This window comes from Arvicola amphibius, chromosome 10 (genome assembly GCF_903992535.2).
Source record: "Arvicola amphibius chromosome 10, mArvAmp1.2, whole genome shotgun sequence".
Taxonomy (NCBI): domain Eukaryota; kingdom Metazoa; phylum Chordata; class Mammalia; order Rodentia; family Cricetidae; genus Arvicola; species Arvicola amphibius.
This window is the reverse complement of record NC_052056.1, coordinates 69,868,097-69,883,353: the sequence shown is the minus strand read 5'-3', so window position 1 is coordinate 69,883,353 and position 15,257 is coordinate 69,868,097. Positions and strand designations below refer to the sequence as shown.

Sequence of the window (15,257 nt, the reverse complement as noted above, 5' to 3'; positions counted from 1 at the left end):
GCTCACACTTCAGAAATTACTCAAGTCTCAGAAGAAATCTTGGACTTCCTTACTGATGGCAACTTAACATAATTCTTTTCAAAGTGCCTTCTTCTTCAGGGGCCTTCTTGTTACAGTGAGGATGCTGTGGTGGAGTTCAGGTTAAGGATGGTCAGTATTGGGGGCCTCGCTGTGCTTGCTGAAAAAGGAAAACCAGCACAGACATTGGCATGAAGGAGACAGGTTATAGTCTGCTTAGGACGCTGGGGAGAAACAGTGTTGTGAGCACTCCTCTAACGTGCAGCCTCTGAGGGAAATCTCAAGGGATCTATGGTGCTGGAGGAAAGTAAGACTTGCGTTCTCACTGACACTTATCATAGTGACAGATCTGTGGCAGGCAGTGAGGGGGCAATGGGAGCAAGGGTGCTGTTAGTGAAGTTATTATTAATATTATTGCTGGTACTGTTATTGTGATTATGCAGCACGTTCACGTAATGGTAACAACTGGGCCTGGTCTAACAGGAGCCTCAGAAGCGCTGTAATCTCTGCCTGGGGGGCTCCTATTTGAGATGGATGCTTTCATGGCGATCCATTCTTACAGTCCTCTGGTGCCTGCTCTGGTCAGCCCGGTCACATTGATGGTTATGAACTATACACACAGCGAAATTATTTCTCTCATACGTGTTGCTTTTAATTTTGGTATGTCCGAGTATATTCTCAAGGCAACATAGCATTTGACATGATTGAGCATGTGCTGCCATCTCAGATGCAGCTTGGAGGATCTAAGTGAATGCCTGCTAGGGAAGTGGCCTCTGGCATCCAGCTATGCATTATTGAAATTCTGTCTTGCAGTAAAGCCTCCAGACCATCATAAATATCCCCAGCACTGGGTTGTTCAGCACACCTTGAAGCAGCCCAGAGCTCGGAGGGTTCTGGAAATTCCCTCTCTTAATCCTCAGATGTCTTTCGGGCCACCCTTACTTCCTGCCAAAGGCAGCATTCTTTCCGGGCCTGATTAGGGCTCTGCCTTCTGGGAATGCCCCTAGCACTGGCTTGTATTCCCGTGTTTCTGGCTTCTCTATGGCTGTTCTTTACTCCTAGACAAACCAATTGCTCTTACACTGGTATATGGTGGTCTTGGTAAGTACCCCAAATTTACTTCTTTAAATCACTGACCAGGAAGCAGCTCTGTTGTTTTCCCTGGCCTCTCTAACACATACACTCTAACAATTAAATTAATACAATCTTTATTACTTAAAGAAAATGTCAGCCGGGTGGTGGTGGTGCACGCCTTTAATCCCAGCACTCGGGAGGCAGAGGCAGGTGGATCTCTGAGTTCAAGGCCTGCCTGGTCTACAAGAGCTAGTTCCAGGACAGGCTCTAGAAACTACAGGGAAACCCTGTCTCAAAAAACCAAAAAAGAAAAAAAAGAAAATGTCTTCTCTACTCTGCTCTAATCCCTGCCAGAATCATAGAAATGTTGTGTCCCAGACTGTCGAGTCAGTGGTCACCCGTCCCAAGCACACATGCATGGGCCCAGATGCAGCCCCCTCTGCAGGCACATGATGGTATCTTTTTAGTATATCTGGGAGGAAAACTATGTTCCACCCATGAATCATAATTCTATTGTTGAAAAAGATGGTCTCTACTACATGTTTCTATGAGAGCTTTTGTGTCTTTCAAGATAATTGTCGTGTCTTTCTCAAGTCCATTCTCTTAGCTAAGTACTAAGGCTGACTTAGTTAAAATATGCCCTAGAAAATGCTACTTGACTGGAACAAAGAGAAGAAAACATTCCCAAACCTCACACTTAATTTTCTATTTTAGACATTTTCATAGTGCAGCCAGAAAGAATCAAATGGTTGGACGTGGAATAAGGATGATGGATGGAAATTGGAATACAGGAAATTAAGTCTAATTCTCTTTCTGTTCCCCTTCTTTCATGTCTACTGCATCATGAATATTAAACATGGAGAGAATAAGAGTATGGAAACTGATCTGTTTAATGTAGTAATTATTTTCTCTAGATGAATAAGTTCATAAATCAATTTTAAATGTACTTAATAATATTGTGTAGTCATTTAACCCAACTATATATGAACCACTGTACATCTGGCATTTAGAACTGCATAGGTATGGCTTAATTTATAGAGTGCTTTCTGTGAGCTAGTTTTAAACTCAGGAACTGTTAAAGTGTCCAGATGTTTTCCCTCCTAGTCTAGTATTTCTTACTCAATTCAGTCCATACCTATGGAGGTCTCTGGGATAGAAATGGTAAAAGTGATTTCTGCCTTTGTAACTTCCATTTGCCTGGGAGGAGGGACACTTGGAGCTCAGCTGAGGGAGGACTGGGAGGGATGGGAGAGATAATACAACGAACATAGGAGGAACTGTGCTGGTGGCTCACAGGTTTCAGTAGACAAGCAAAGCTGGATGGGAGAGTACTTACTGGGGGCTGTTGGGAAGGTTGCTTGGACTGTTAATTTGACTATGGACTCTCCAAAGCTTAGCTATGGGAGCAGCTGTGATCAGGCTGTAGCATGAGTGTATTTATCATATGTTGGCATTTGGGTCCCAATATATTGACAGCATTGGTGGGTGGTGGATGCTAAAACGTGGAGATTGGTGGAAGATGGCACAGGGCCAAGCATGGTGATGAATACTGTGAGCTCAGCTCTCAGGAGCTAGAGGCAGAAAGAACATAAATCTGAGACCAGTCTGGGCTAGCTAGCCATAAAAGGAAAAACCTGTTTCAAAGAAAAACAGAGCTGATCACAGTTCCTGCAGGACCCCAGATCCCTCCCAGTAAAAAGAGCCAGACTGATCCTTCCTTGTCTTGGCTTCCTGTCCTTCTTGTGGTTGCTTCCTCTTGCGCACACTCTCTTTGTCATATCATCTGTCATAGTGCTCTCACAGAAGGATGAATTGATTAGGCCACTTAATCTTACACTTCCAACTTCCTAAAGTGTGAGCCAAATAAACCTCTAGACCTCTCTACTATATGAAACACTTAGCCTTTGATATTTTGTTATAAAGTAGGAATGTGTGTGTGTATATTTTTTAAATGCATTTATTTTAAAAATGCTTATATAGTATAAAATAGATTCATATTAAGATCTTTGCACAAAAAATAACATGTCTGTATGGGTAGATCATGGCAAGGTGCTATGATTAGCCATGAGCATAGGTGAGAGTCTCTGCAGACGTCATGACAGGGAGTCATCCAAGAAGAGTCAAGAATGAAAACTCAGTTCAGATTGACTTTCAAACTTCCGGGAATCTTATGCCAGGCAGTTTATTGTCAGTATATTCAAATATAATTTCATCTGGAAAAGATTTTTTCTGGTGCAATATATTCCCAGTGCACAAAGAAACATAATTACACTGAAGCTCAACTCAAGGTCCATGTCATTTCTTCCAAGTAGATGGGTTCTGGAGATAGGCTTGGAAGGACTTGGCTTAGTCTTGGTTGTACAGACAGCATAGGGGTCATTTGACTTATTAATCACCTCTGGTCTTGGCTGTAGAAGCTTGGGGGAGCCGCTGATTATACAGGTAATATAAGGGATATTTAGAGGACTAGGTTTCTCTGATTTGGTTGTAGGGACTTGTTTGTTGCCTGGCTCAACAGATAACACAGATCACCAGTTTGTTGATCACTTCCAATTCTCAGGTTCCTGGGTGGAAGAACAGGTTTTACATATTTTTCATGGAAAAGACTAACCTGCATGCTTGACATTCATGGTTTCTCTGAATATCTGTGTATACAAAAACCTGGTGCTTCCAACACATAGGTGTGCTGGATATTTTTATGTCAACATAACTCAAACTAAAGTCATCTGAGAGGAAGGAACCGCAATTAAGAAAATGCCTCGATAATTTTAGACTGTAGGCAAGCCTGTAGTTCATTTTCTTAATTAGTGATTGATAGGGTAGAGCCCATTCCATCATGGGTGGGGTCATCCCTGGACTAGTGGTCCTGGACTCTATAAGTGGACTAAGCAAGCCATGAGGAACACCAGTGAGCCGCTCCCCTCCATGGCCTCTGCATCAACTCCTGCCTCCAGGTCCCTGCCCTGCTTGAGTTCCTGCCCTGGCTTCCTTCAATGATGAACTGTGGTGTAGAAGCATAAGCCAGACAAACCCTTTCCTCCCCAGGGTGCTTTGAATCACGGTGTTTCATCGAAGCAGGTGATAGGTAAGCTGAGTACAAGACAAATTCTTTTTGTTTTTATTGTCTTTGAAGTCAACTCTACAGTGGGATGATCATCCATTCCTATTTGATGTTTTTCTGTTGCTGTGATAAAATAAATAACTCTGACAAAAAGAACTTAAGGACGGGTGAGATGGTTCCATGAATAAAAGTGCATGCCGAGCCTGACAACCTGATTTTAATTCCTGGCACTCACATTATGGAAGCAAAGAACTAATCTGGCAATTGTCCTGTGACCTCCTTATCCAACCTGCCATTGCATGTACACGTGAGCATACATGCACATGTGAATACACACACATAAACCAAATAAAGTAAAATAATTTTAAAAACCAAACTTGTTAAGAAAGCTCTGGGTCATAGACCATCATGAAAGGGAAGTCACAGCAGTAGAAGATGGTTATCCTGTATCCATGATCAAGATACCAGGTTGGTGATGCCTGCCGCTCGGCTTGCCTTCATTGCTTTTATATAGTCCAGAATCCCTAGCCTAGGGAATGGTGCCAGTCACAGTGGGCAGATCTTCACATCTTAACTAACACAGTTAAGATAATCTCCCACAGATATGTTCGGGACCCTTCTTCTGAGTGATTCATGATGGAGGAGAGTTATCTGTCTATGTTTCTTTCATTGGTTAATTAATAAAGAAAACTGCCTTGGCCCTTTAAGAACAGAAAATTAGGTAGGTGGAGTAGACAGAACAGAATTGTGGGAACAAGGAAGTAGAGTTGGGGAGACGCTTCAGGGAGTCGCGTGGTGAGTCTCCATGCTGCTCCTCTCCGAGATGGACGCAGGTTAAGATCTCTCCTGGTAAGGCACACCTCGTGGTGCTACCCAGATTACTAAATATGGGTTAAAGGAAGATGTGAGAATTAGCCTATAAGAGGCTACAGATAATGGGCCAGGCAGTGTTTTAAAAGAATACAGTTTCCGTGTAATTATTTCGGGTGTAAAGCTAGCCAGCGGCGGGTGGCGGGACGCAGCCCCGCCGCTTCCCACTACAGATTCAAGAATCTGTCAAGTTGAAAATTAACACTAACCATCCACTAACCATCATAGATGATCAAAAGGTTTCAAATTGGGATTTGAAGTAGGAATAAAGAAGCTCCTTAGATATGCCTAGTTGGAACCAGAATGGCATGGTATCTGACATATGTATTTCTTGGGAGTTTCTAGAAACATTTGGTATCAGATTTTAGGATATGGATCCTAAAATAAATACAGCCTCTTTATTCTTAATCTGCCCTTCATCCCAAATGTAACAAGAGATATTCAGAGTATTCCTGACAAAACTATCACATGATTTATATTCAATGTTACAGGGTTTTGAGGAGATAGGAGATTACAGAATTCAGCCTGTTCACTAAAGGGAAAGCATGTTTGATTATGTGGCCATATTTTTGGCTCTGTTGAAACATCTTCCATGGAATAGAGGTAGAATTTGTATTTATAGGAAGATATAGCTCTCTATATCTGTGGAATATGTTCCTATAATTTCAACCAATTGTAGGTATAAAATGTTCTAATGAAGACAAATTAAGTCTATCATGAATATGAACAGATTATTTTTCTTGTCTTGATTCCCTAGCAATACTGTATAATGAATGTTTATATATCATTCCATTTAGATTTTATAAGTAATCTGGAAATGCTTTAAAGTATGTCGAATCAACAAAACTAAATTTTGTTTGAAAATTCCATAATGAAAATTTACACTGTAAATGCTAATTTTAAATTTTTTAAAAAGAGATTTACAAAACATGATGGAAATGGGATTTGAATATCAGAATAGATCCCTAAAGCTGTGCTTGCTTATACCACTCTACTTGATGTATTAACTACCTTCCTGTGACCTTTTAAACAACCTCTGCTTTGAAGTTGCTTTAGGTATGTTTTTAAATTAAAGAAAAACTTGTCTCTCACTACATTATAAGCACCTTGAGACACTTTTTATCCAGATCTTCATTCCTCGTCTGTGCAATGATATGTTTTAGAGGGCACTATAAGGATTAAATGGCAACACAGAAATACGTTGCCACAGAATCCTTGGTGCCTACTTGTCTCCCAGACCCAACTCCTGGAAAAGGAAAATACTTTTAAATGATACAGGGGATGGAGCAATGTCTCAGCAGTTAAGAGTACTGGCTGCTCTTCCAGAGAATCCAGCTTTGATTCTCAACCTCCACTTGGTGGCTCACAGCTGTCTGTATACCCAGTTGCAGGGTAGCCAACCCTCTCCAGCTTCTCAGGTATCATGCATACCCATGGTACACATGCAGACAAGACACCACTAGGCATAAAACAACAATGAAAATAAATAAATAGATAAATGTAGTGGTTTTAAAGAAAAAATGATCATTCAGAGGCTGGAGGGATGGGTTAACGATGAAGAGCCTTGCTACTATCCTGGAGGACCCCCAACTGAGTTCCGAGTACTCAAGTAGGCAGCTCACAGTTGCCTATAACTCCAGATTCAGAGGATGTCTTTTAACCTGTGAGGGTACTTGCTGTGGGAATAAATGGGATAATAGATAGATTAGTGTATCTACTTGTGAACTATTGGTTATATACAATTTATATTGGTATAGATTCTTGTATATTGAAATGTAAAATTATCTTTGTATTCCTGTCTAAGATAATTTGTATATTGATAAAAATTCAAAATGTATTTGTTACATTGAGTATGCTTCTATTTCTGTTTATAATATTTGTATACAAATGTAAAGTTATTTTGTCATATTGTATGCATTTTCTATCTCTGCTTAAGATATTTTGTATATTGATGTAATTTTAGGATTTTTTTTTATCATATTGTACTATATATTTCTACCTCTAATCAATATATTTTTATATATTGTTATAATTTGAGGCCTTGTTCTAATTGCTGTACAACTGTTTAAAGATGGTTTATATTTTTATAATTGTGAAGTTTTAGTCTTTAAGCTATATATAGGTATTAAGAATTACAGGTTAATAGTCACACATGTCTGTCATATTTTTAATTATGTTAATCAGTGATATAGGGGGTCCTTCTGCATTTGTGTTGCTTTCAATAATTAGTCAATAAAGAAACTGCTTGGCCTGATAGGGCAGAACTTAGATAGGAGGAGAAGACAGAACTGTATTCTGAAAGGAAGAAAGCAATAGATAGAGCCAAGCCACCATGAAGCTGCCAGGTCAGACATGCTGAATGTTTCCTGGTAAGCCACGACCTCGTGGTGACATACAGATTATTAGAAATGGGTTGAATCAAGATGTAAGAGTTTTCCAATAATAGGCTAGGGCTTATGGGCCAAGCAGTAATTTAATTAATACAATTTCTGTGTGATTATTTCAGGTGTAAGCTAGCTGGGTGGCTGGGATGAAAAGCAGGCCCTCTCTCTCTATACAACAAGTCAGGGTCTCTAGATGCACAGAAATGTAGTTCACATAAATAAGTAATCTTCAAACGCTTCAAAAAACTGCAAAATATGGCATTCAAATAGCTCAGGATTCTGTTGATGTGAGACACAATTGCTTCTGGTAATACTGATCTATTCATGAGAAAATGTTGGGCACTGAAGACATTCTACTTGGAGCTTGTCTTCCTGACAAAACTGGCCTTTGGGCAAGGAATTGCCTTTGCTGCAACTACTGACATGCATGCTGTCCAAACTGAACAAGCAGGATATAAGCAAAATGGCTGCCAAACCTTGTCAAGACAGGGTAGGACAGTCCTTCAAATTTTCCTGCTTCTAAAAGTAGTTTGTCAGATACTCTAAATCTTAGCCAAAGTTTGTTACCCCAATGTTGCAAAATATACTTTGGGTGATTGCTTAGGTAGCCATCTGTCTCCGTCATTTCTTATGCCTTTTGGAAGTCACTTGCTTGTACTTCCTGCTTACTCAGGTAATATTAATTTCCTTCTCAGATCTTTGATGGAGTTGAAGACTAGTTGGTTATAGCTACTTTTCTCTTATAACTTAGCTAAGACATTTTCAGTATAAGACTTAGACTTCTTAGGATAGGAAAACTATTAAAACAATCTTTGTTATTTGCTAATTTCCCTAGACTGAATATTTAGCATGTGTTTCTTACTTGATGTTGTTCATGTTGGGTGTAGTTCTATTTTTGTGTATGTTTTTGCCTTTTCTTTTCTCCTGGACAGTATTTGATATTCGTTCTTATTATATGTAGTTTTATAGTAGGATTATAAACCCTCTTATTTAGACAAAAGGGTGAGTTGTTGTGGGAATTCATTCATCCAATAATCTTTTGGGTATGGTCCCATAAGTGCAGACAGAAAGTGTGCTCACTCTCTTGGTGATGATCGGACTTCTGTCTATACTTCCAGCACCCAGAGGACCATGGCTCTCAATCCTTATTATGAGTTTTTCCCTAAGTAAATATTTATTATCCTATATTCCAGGCTCTTGTGGATTTCCTTAATTGCAATTACAGGTACCAGCACACACAGACACATAAATAAAAATAAAATTCAAAAAAAATTTAAAAAAGCATTTTTTAGAAGAGGAAATTGGTTAATTACTAACATTTTCTCCTTCAAGTTCTAAGCACCCTAGGTTGCTTCTATGATGCTTGGTGAGAGGTTTCAAGCCAACAGTGAGGCCGAACCCTCTGTGCACACCAGCTTTATCCCCCACCCATTTTGGCCATTTCAGGCCTTGGTAGAACAAATGCTTCTCTAGTCACAAGTGCTGGTGCCCCAGGCCCGCCCAACTGCAAGAAGAGACCTCATTACCAGTTTCTCTGGTGGCTAATGATGTCCGCGAGCTGCCTGAAGGGGACTTTTCATCATCTGGCCTTGCCCTCTTCTAGTCCAATTTGTGCAGCCTGTGGGTTGCCCTCTTTCTGCTAGCTGGCCCCAGAGTCTGCTAACAGGCAGGATCGCCAGAGAGAACCTCTGCATGTCTGGCCTGCATGCGGTGGTGAATCTAACTTCCCGGGAGAAGAGAAATGAATGAGAAACCCATGAGGACGGGAGAGACACTTCTAATTAATAGCATGGGGAAAATGACAGTCAGAAGCTGACGATGGAAGATACAGATGGTGTGGCATCACCTTCAGATGTCACCAGTGTTAACTGCTTCCTGGCTCCTTCATGACACTAAAGGATGACAACCTGTCTCACCAAGACACCTCTCAAGCTGTTTCCAGAGGAGCTTCTGGGAGGAGCAGTGAGGAGGAGCTTCATGTTATCAACTCATCTGGAGTCACCTTGAGGACAGACCAGAGACTACAGCACCCTCCCCTCTTCTCACAGAACTGGGAAGAAGCCCCTCAGACCACGCATTTCTGTTCTCCTTCCCCAGAGGTAGGCAACACTCTTTATTTATCCATTTATTTCTTTTTTCCCTGTAATTTTCTTCAGGGAGCATCGAGCAGTTTCCAAATTTCAGCAAAACAATGCAGAAAAAACTTAAGGCCATGGGGCTGAAACAATATGTATGGTAACCAGTTGTCCAGGTGAGCTAACTGGTGACAGTTCTTAAGCCATACTTTGACACACACTGTTCTAGGTACACAGGCTGTATTTCCTAGTGTGCCTAAAGACAGAAGAGAACTCGAGACAGAACTCTGCACATCCAAACAAACACCCATGACACAAATAGCCCAAAGAGCCCCATGGTCTTCCAATAAACTTAGCGGTTCCACATCTAGGAGTCCAGACAATTTAGTCGTCTTATGTTCCTGAAACATAACAAAACAAAACAAAAGCCTTGTTTGACTGTGCCATTCTTCTGCAATGACATAAGAGCCCCTGACTTTGTTCAGGGTAAAGGAAAGTGGAGAAAGACTCCTAGTAAAAACCCGAGAGGCCACCTCCTCCACTGTACACCAAGCCAATAGAGAGTAACATTGAGTCCGGGTGGTAACAGCACCCTCACTTACTGACTTTTAGAGTACAAAGAAAACACAAATTGATTCTCCTTTACTCCATCCTTCTAAATCACACATGAATTGGAACGTCAACTTGGGGCCAACCCTAGCTCAGAACTACATACTGAAGGGACTTCTTAGTTGAGACAGTATCAAGTCACCACATTATCAGTTTCTTGAAATATGTACCAACAAACCACAACAGAGACGGTAAGTACCTTACGGGAGGTCACATGGCTGCCTTATAGTTGCGGAGCGAGAGGGGCTGTGCTTGTTCTTTCCTACTTCTGTATTTCAAACCACTTTGCTGCCGTGCATACCTTAAGTGGGATCACTCTGTGTGTTCCTTAAAAATAGAAAGAAGGCCCAGGGGAATAGCTGGGCCACATTCCCTGAGGAATAGCACCAGCTACTGTTCCTCAATTGCGATTAGTACCGACAACTCTGGTGACATCACAACCAAAGGCTGGAGACACGAATGCTTTGGAGACAAAAAAAATGGTGTGTTTTAGGGTGGAGCTCATGAGGGTGGAACGTCAGGATTCAGGTGCCTTTTGCTTAAGATTCCGAAGTTGTGTGTGGCACCTCAGTTTCTCTGTGTTCTTATCCCTTGGAGCTGCCTGATGAAGCAGGGCATATGGGTGATTTCCACCAAGGCCCTTTGCTTCTGTGATTTCCTAGACTGATGGGGAGAAAACTGAGGAACCCTTCTATCACAGCAATAGCTGCTCTGAGTTTTTGAGACGCAAGCCACTGGGCTCGTGGCATCACCTGGACATCACCTGGGTGGTGGCGGCATGACAGCAAAGTGAGAATCAAGAATTTGACTCAGTGGTGGGAAAACATTCATGTTCTTTCCCTGCCAGTTAGCAGAAGGCACAGTAGCGCTGGCAGCGACACAACAGAGGAGCCAATTGTAGCACGGAGGTGGTGTAGGGAGGTCCTTCTATCTTTGTGTTGCTTTCATTGGTTAATAAAGAAACTGCTTTGGGCCTGTTGATAGGGCAGAACTTAGGTAGGCAGGGAAAACTAAATGGCATGCTGGGAGAAAGGAGGCAGAGTCAGACAAAAACACATGGATCCGCTGCCAGAGTAAGACATGCTGCCAAAACATAGCTGGTAAGCCACTGCCATGTGGCCATACACAGATTAATAGAAATGGATTAAACTAATATGTAAGAGTTAGTCAATAAGAGGCTAGCGCTAATGAGCCAAGCAATGTTTTTTTTTAAAACTTTTAATGATGTAAACAAAAATATATCTAAAAGCGAAGCTTCTGGAAAAACTATTTGTTCTTCCCTGTCTTGTATAGTTCCTCAAATTTGACCTTGGCTTCCCGCCTTGCCTTGCGTTTCAGGGCTGGGTCCCTAAAGACATCATTGTTGACAACAGTTTTGTCCAGGGGGATGTCCACAGAGTACCTTGTGGGCATCAGGTGGTTGTAGTTATAAACCTTCACAAAGGACTTGATCTTGGATCTCTTGGCAACTTTCTTCTTGCCCATAGCAGCTGTCACTTTTCGGGGATAGCGGTCAATTCCAGCCACCAGGGCATGGCTGTAAGGGCGGTCTGAGGTGCCGTCATCAATGTTCTTCACGATGACGGCTTTGCGTCCGGAGTAGCGTCCAGCCAGGACGAGCACCACCTTCCCGGGTTTCATGAACTTGCTCATTTCGACAGCGAGCCTCTGGTTCCCAGCAGAAAAGCAATGTTTTAATTAATATGATTTCTGTGCAGTTATTTAAGGTATAAGTTAGCCGAGCAGCCAGTAACCAACAAGCGGTCCTTCCTGTTACATGGAGGGATACCTCAAATGACGAATGATGGTATGGAGAAATGCAGAGTGTCACTAAGGCTGACGCTGGCTGGCCTTGAGCCTCAGCTCTCTCACTGACTAAACCAGTTGGGTTTCCCCAGAGTGTGACAACTGAAGCTGGACTTGCCTGTAATTTCTTGTTGAAAACACCCTCTTAGTGACATGGGCCTTTGAAGATGCTAGATTTCAGTCTTCTCTTTTCAAATAGCGGTGCACCAGGCCTCATCTAAGAGCACTCATCTTTCAAGAACTGTATCCATTCTTTCATTCACCCAGAAGTCTTCATAGTCTATTTCCCCACGATTCTACCAATTCTGCTTCTCTCTGGGGTGGTCTTTCATGTTCACAGACACATAGGACTTGATGGGGGAAAGGGAGATAAGAACAAACAAGACAAGAGGGACATGTTGGCCAATGAAGATGTGGGGTGACCTGTTCTCTAGCTGCCTTTGAGTGATATTTCTCATATAGTCCGAGAATTCAGACATCTTCCAGCATGTTCTGCAGTAGGTCTTCTGTCCTCGGATCCCCAATGTCTCACCAGGAATACGCTATTTCAATAGTTCAATGGCCCCTGTTGGTCCTGTTCTCTCCCTCCTCTCAGTATGTGCCAAAGGTACAACTGATCACCTATCAGTTCATTACTGAATATGCACCATGTTCTGGCAGTGTGTGAGATGCTCAAGGTGCAGAATGAGAGAGGGCTCTGTTCTTAAGAAGTTTATGGTCTTATGGAAGGTAGTGCCCAGTGGGCAGTGTAGTAAGTACCATAGAGGAGGTGTGTGCAGACAGAGCAGAGTGTCACTGTAGCAAGTACCATAGAGGAGGTGTGTGCAGACAGAGCAGAGTGTCACTGTAGCGAGTGCCACCCCTGGAAGATACCATGAAATTAAATTCCACTTCTGCCTCCAACAAATTGAATGAGCTTGGCCAGCCTCTCACCAGCTACAGTTCTGTTTCCTCGTCTATAGGCATAAGTGTGCAACCAAGGTCTTGAAGATTGAGCTATGGTCAGCTATGGAATTGCAAGAGAAGTAGAAAGGGAAATTCCAGGAAGGAAGACCAGTCTGCGCAAAGGCAGAGGACCCACAAAGGATCATAGCAGGTCCGAGAAGCGATGAGGCCAACGTTTAGAGCATGGCAGAGGAAAAGATGTGAAGGGTTGACCAGCCTCCTCATGCCATTGCTGCCAGGGTCCTAGCCGTTCACTCCCCATGCGGCATTCATGTGGTTCAGCAGAGTGCCCAGCCAAGCTAGCTTGTTCAGAGCTGAGTTTTTTCCAGATTGCTATGCTCCCACTGTTAACACTGGATGAGGAAAGACTTGTCAAATCCAACACACCCGTTGCCAAGCCTTCCCAAAGCAGACGGCCCCGAGTAAGTGGTGCACAGCATGTGAGCAAAACCAGGTTTGGAGTCAGGTGTAGCGCTCATCTTGGCCACGATGATCAACTCGTGGAAAAAGACATGGACTCTCCAGCTGTCAGTTCAGGTCCAAATCTCTCCACTTAGAAGTACCAAGTAGCAGAACCAGGACCTCACCAGTCTAGCCTTTCCCACTCAGCTTCTGACATCCCCCTTTCTCTTCCAGGCTCCCCAGTGCTGTCAGGAACTTTCGACTTTGGTTCTATGTCAGGGTTCTGTGATTTTTGGCTTTGAGTCCCTTTCACCTTCCTGACTCTTGTCATGTCTGAAGAGGATACCCCCAGAGTATGACGCACTATCAGAGACAGAAAGGGGACCCTAAGCAGAAAGGAAGCCACTGGAGACCAGGTTTGGCAGCCGGGCTGAGACAGCCATTTAACGTACCACCCACCTCCTTAGAGGGAAAGTTTGGAATAATCGGGGGTTTCTGTCAAGACCCCTGGGGTCCATTGTGCAAACATCACAGCACATCGCATGAATCACTTTCCGGATCTACCAACCAGGGTCTTTGTTTGGTTTGCACAACTAAAATTAGCAGCCTATTCACAATCTTTGATAGTTGCAGAATTATCTCATCTACATGGGACAAAAGAAAGGGAGCTGAAGAGGGGCGTCTTCCCTAAGTCTCAACCATGAGATCTTCTTGTGAAACAGGCGTTCGCAAGCGTCCAATTTACCGCAATTACAGCAATCAAAAAAGCATTCAGCCTCTTTCCGCACCTGACAAGCCAGCTCATGCATTCGTTCTCCCTCGGTGGTGGGATGGATGCTAATGCTGCTTCTATCCCCCTGGCTCCAGCCACCATCACCAGTCCCACCCTTATTCCCAGTCCTGGGGTGAGAGTTAGCGCACGGTTCAAGGATCTCGGTCCCGTTGATGCCACGTGATAGAGACCTAGACCTGTTCAGAGCCCCTAGACTTCTGGTTCTCCAGAGAAGTGGACCGCAGTTGACTGCTTAGCCTTGCTGATGGTATATATATGCATACCCGCAGAGGCTGGAGAAGAGCTGATGAAAGTCAGCCTCTTCCTTTGGTAAGTTTCTAAGGGCTGATAAAGTAGTCCCTGCCCGACAGCAGGTGCAGGTGTAGCGCGAGCGGAGAAGATTCTCTGCTGATTGCTGCATTGTGCCAGCCTCCGCGCCTCATGAATGGGCGCTTTGTGAGCAAACAGTCTCCCCAGATTGCAGGCACGGGCTGCTGCTACTAGAGGAGTGGGGGGTGTGGGGGGGTGCTGATTAAAGATCCATTAGCAAAATGCAAATAGCCTCCAATTTCCTCTTCTCACCTGTTCCTTTGTCTAGTCCAACGGCGCTCAGGAAAAGCTGAAACGTTATTTAATTATTCCTAACCCCCACGTTAACGCCGGCCGCCGTGGCTCCTTCCAGAGTAGGCAGTGCTCAGCAAGCATTTGCAATCATTCTTATGAATGGCACTAGGCTTACTAATGGTCAAATGATGTCTGCCATGGCCCCGGTCAGGCCTATTGACCAACACTGTGCCATTTCCCGGAATGCTGGCTCTCCCCCACTGTGATTTGTTTCCTGCTGCCTCTGCCAGGTGACTGTGACCCTTAGATGAATATTCAGGTTCTTTCGGTGCCTCCCTGAGTCTTCAGAGAGTAGAAAATGTTTTATGTGTTTATTGTTGGTGTTGGGTGTTAATCCCACTGAGAATTTCTTGCCTTTTTTCTGCTTCCTTGTTTATAAAATAAAGATAATGGGGATTGTAGGAGCCAGCCATAATAAGCTGAATATGAACAGATCACCCAAAGAAAGTTCTTTACTTCCAACCTTTGTCACCTGCCAGAGTAGGACTCAGTCGTCGATAAATTTAATGGAGGCCTGAGTCTCAGTAGTTTACCCTGAAGCAACACCTGGTTGCAGGAAGAACCACAAGCTGAGATTACCTGAGCACCACCGCAAAACAGACCATCCAAAGGAAATG

The 15,257-nt window shown here is 43.1% G+C and overlaps 1 protein-coding gene across 1 annotated transcript; it reads right to left on the bottom strand.

Annotated features, from left to right (window-relative positions):
• Positions 1-11,357: 11,357 nt before the first annotated feature.
• LOC119825365 (60S ribosomal protein L27-like) lies at positions 11,358-11,744 on the bottom strand. Its single transcript, XM_038346199.1, has one exon. It carries the CDS (start codon positions 11,742-11,744, stop codon positions 11,358-11,360), a length of 387 nt encoding a protein of 128 aa, XP_038202127.1.
• Between the last annotated feature and the right edge of the window lie 3,513 nt (positions 11,745-15,257).

What these genes read in the sequence shown, in the direction of transcription:
- LOC119825365 (XM_038346199.1), bottom strand. Translation starts at nt 11,744, where the DNA reads ATGAGCAAGTTCATGAAACCCGGGAAGGTGGTGCTCGTCCTGGCTGGA.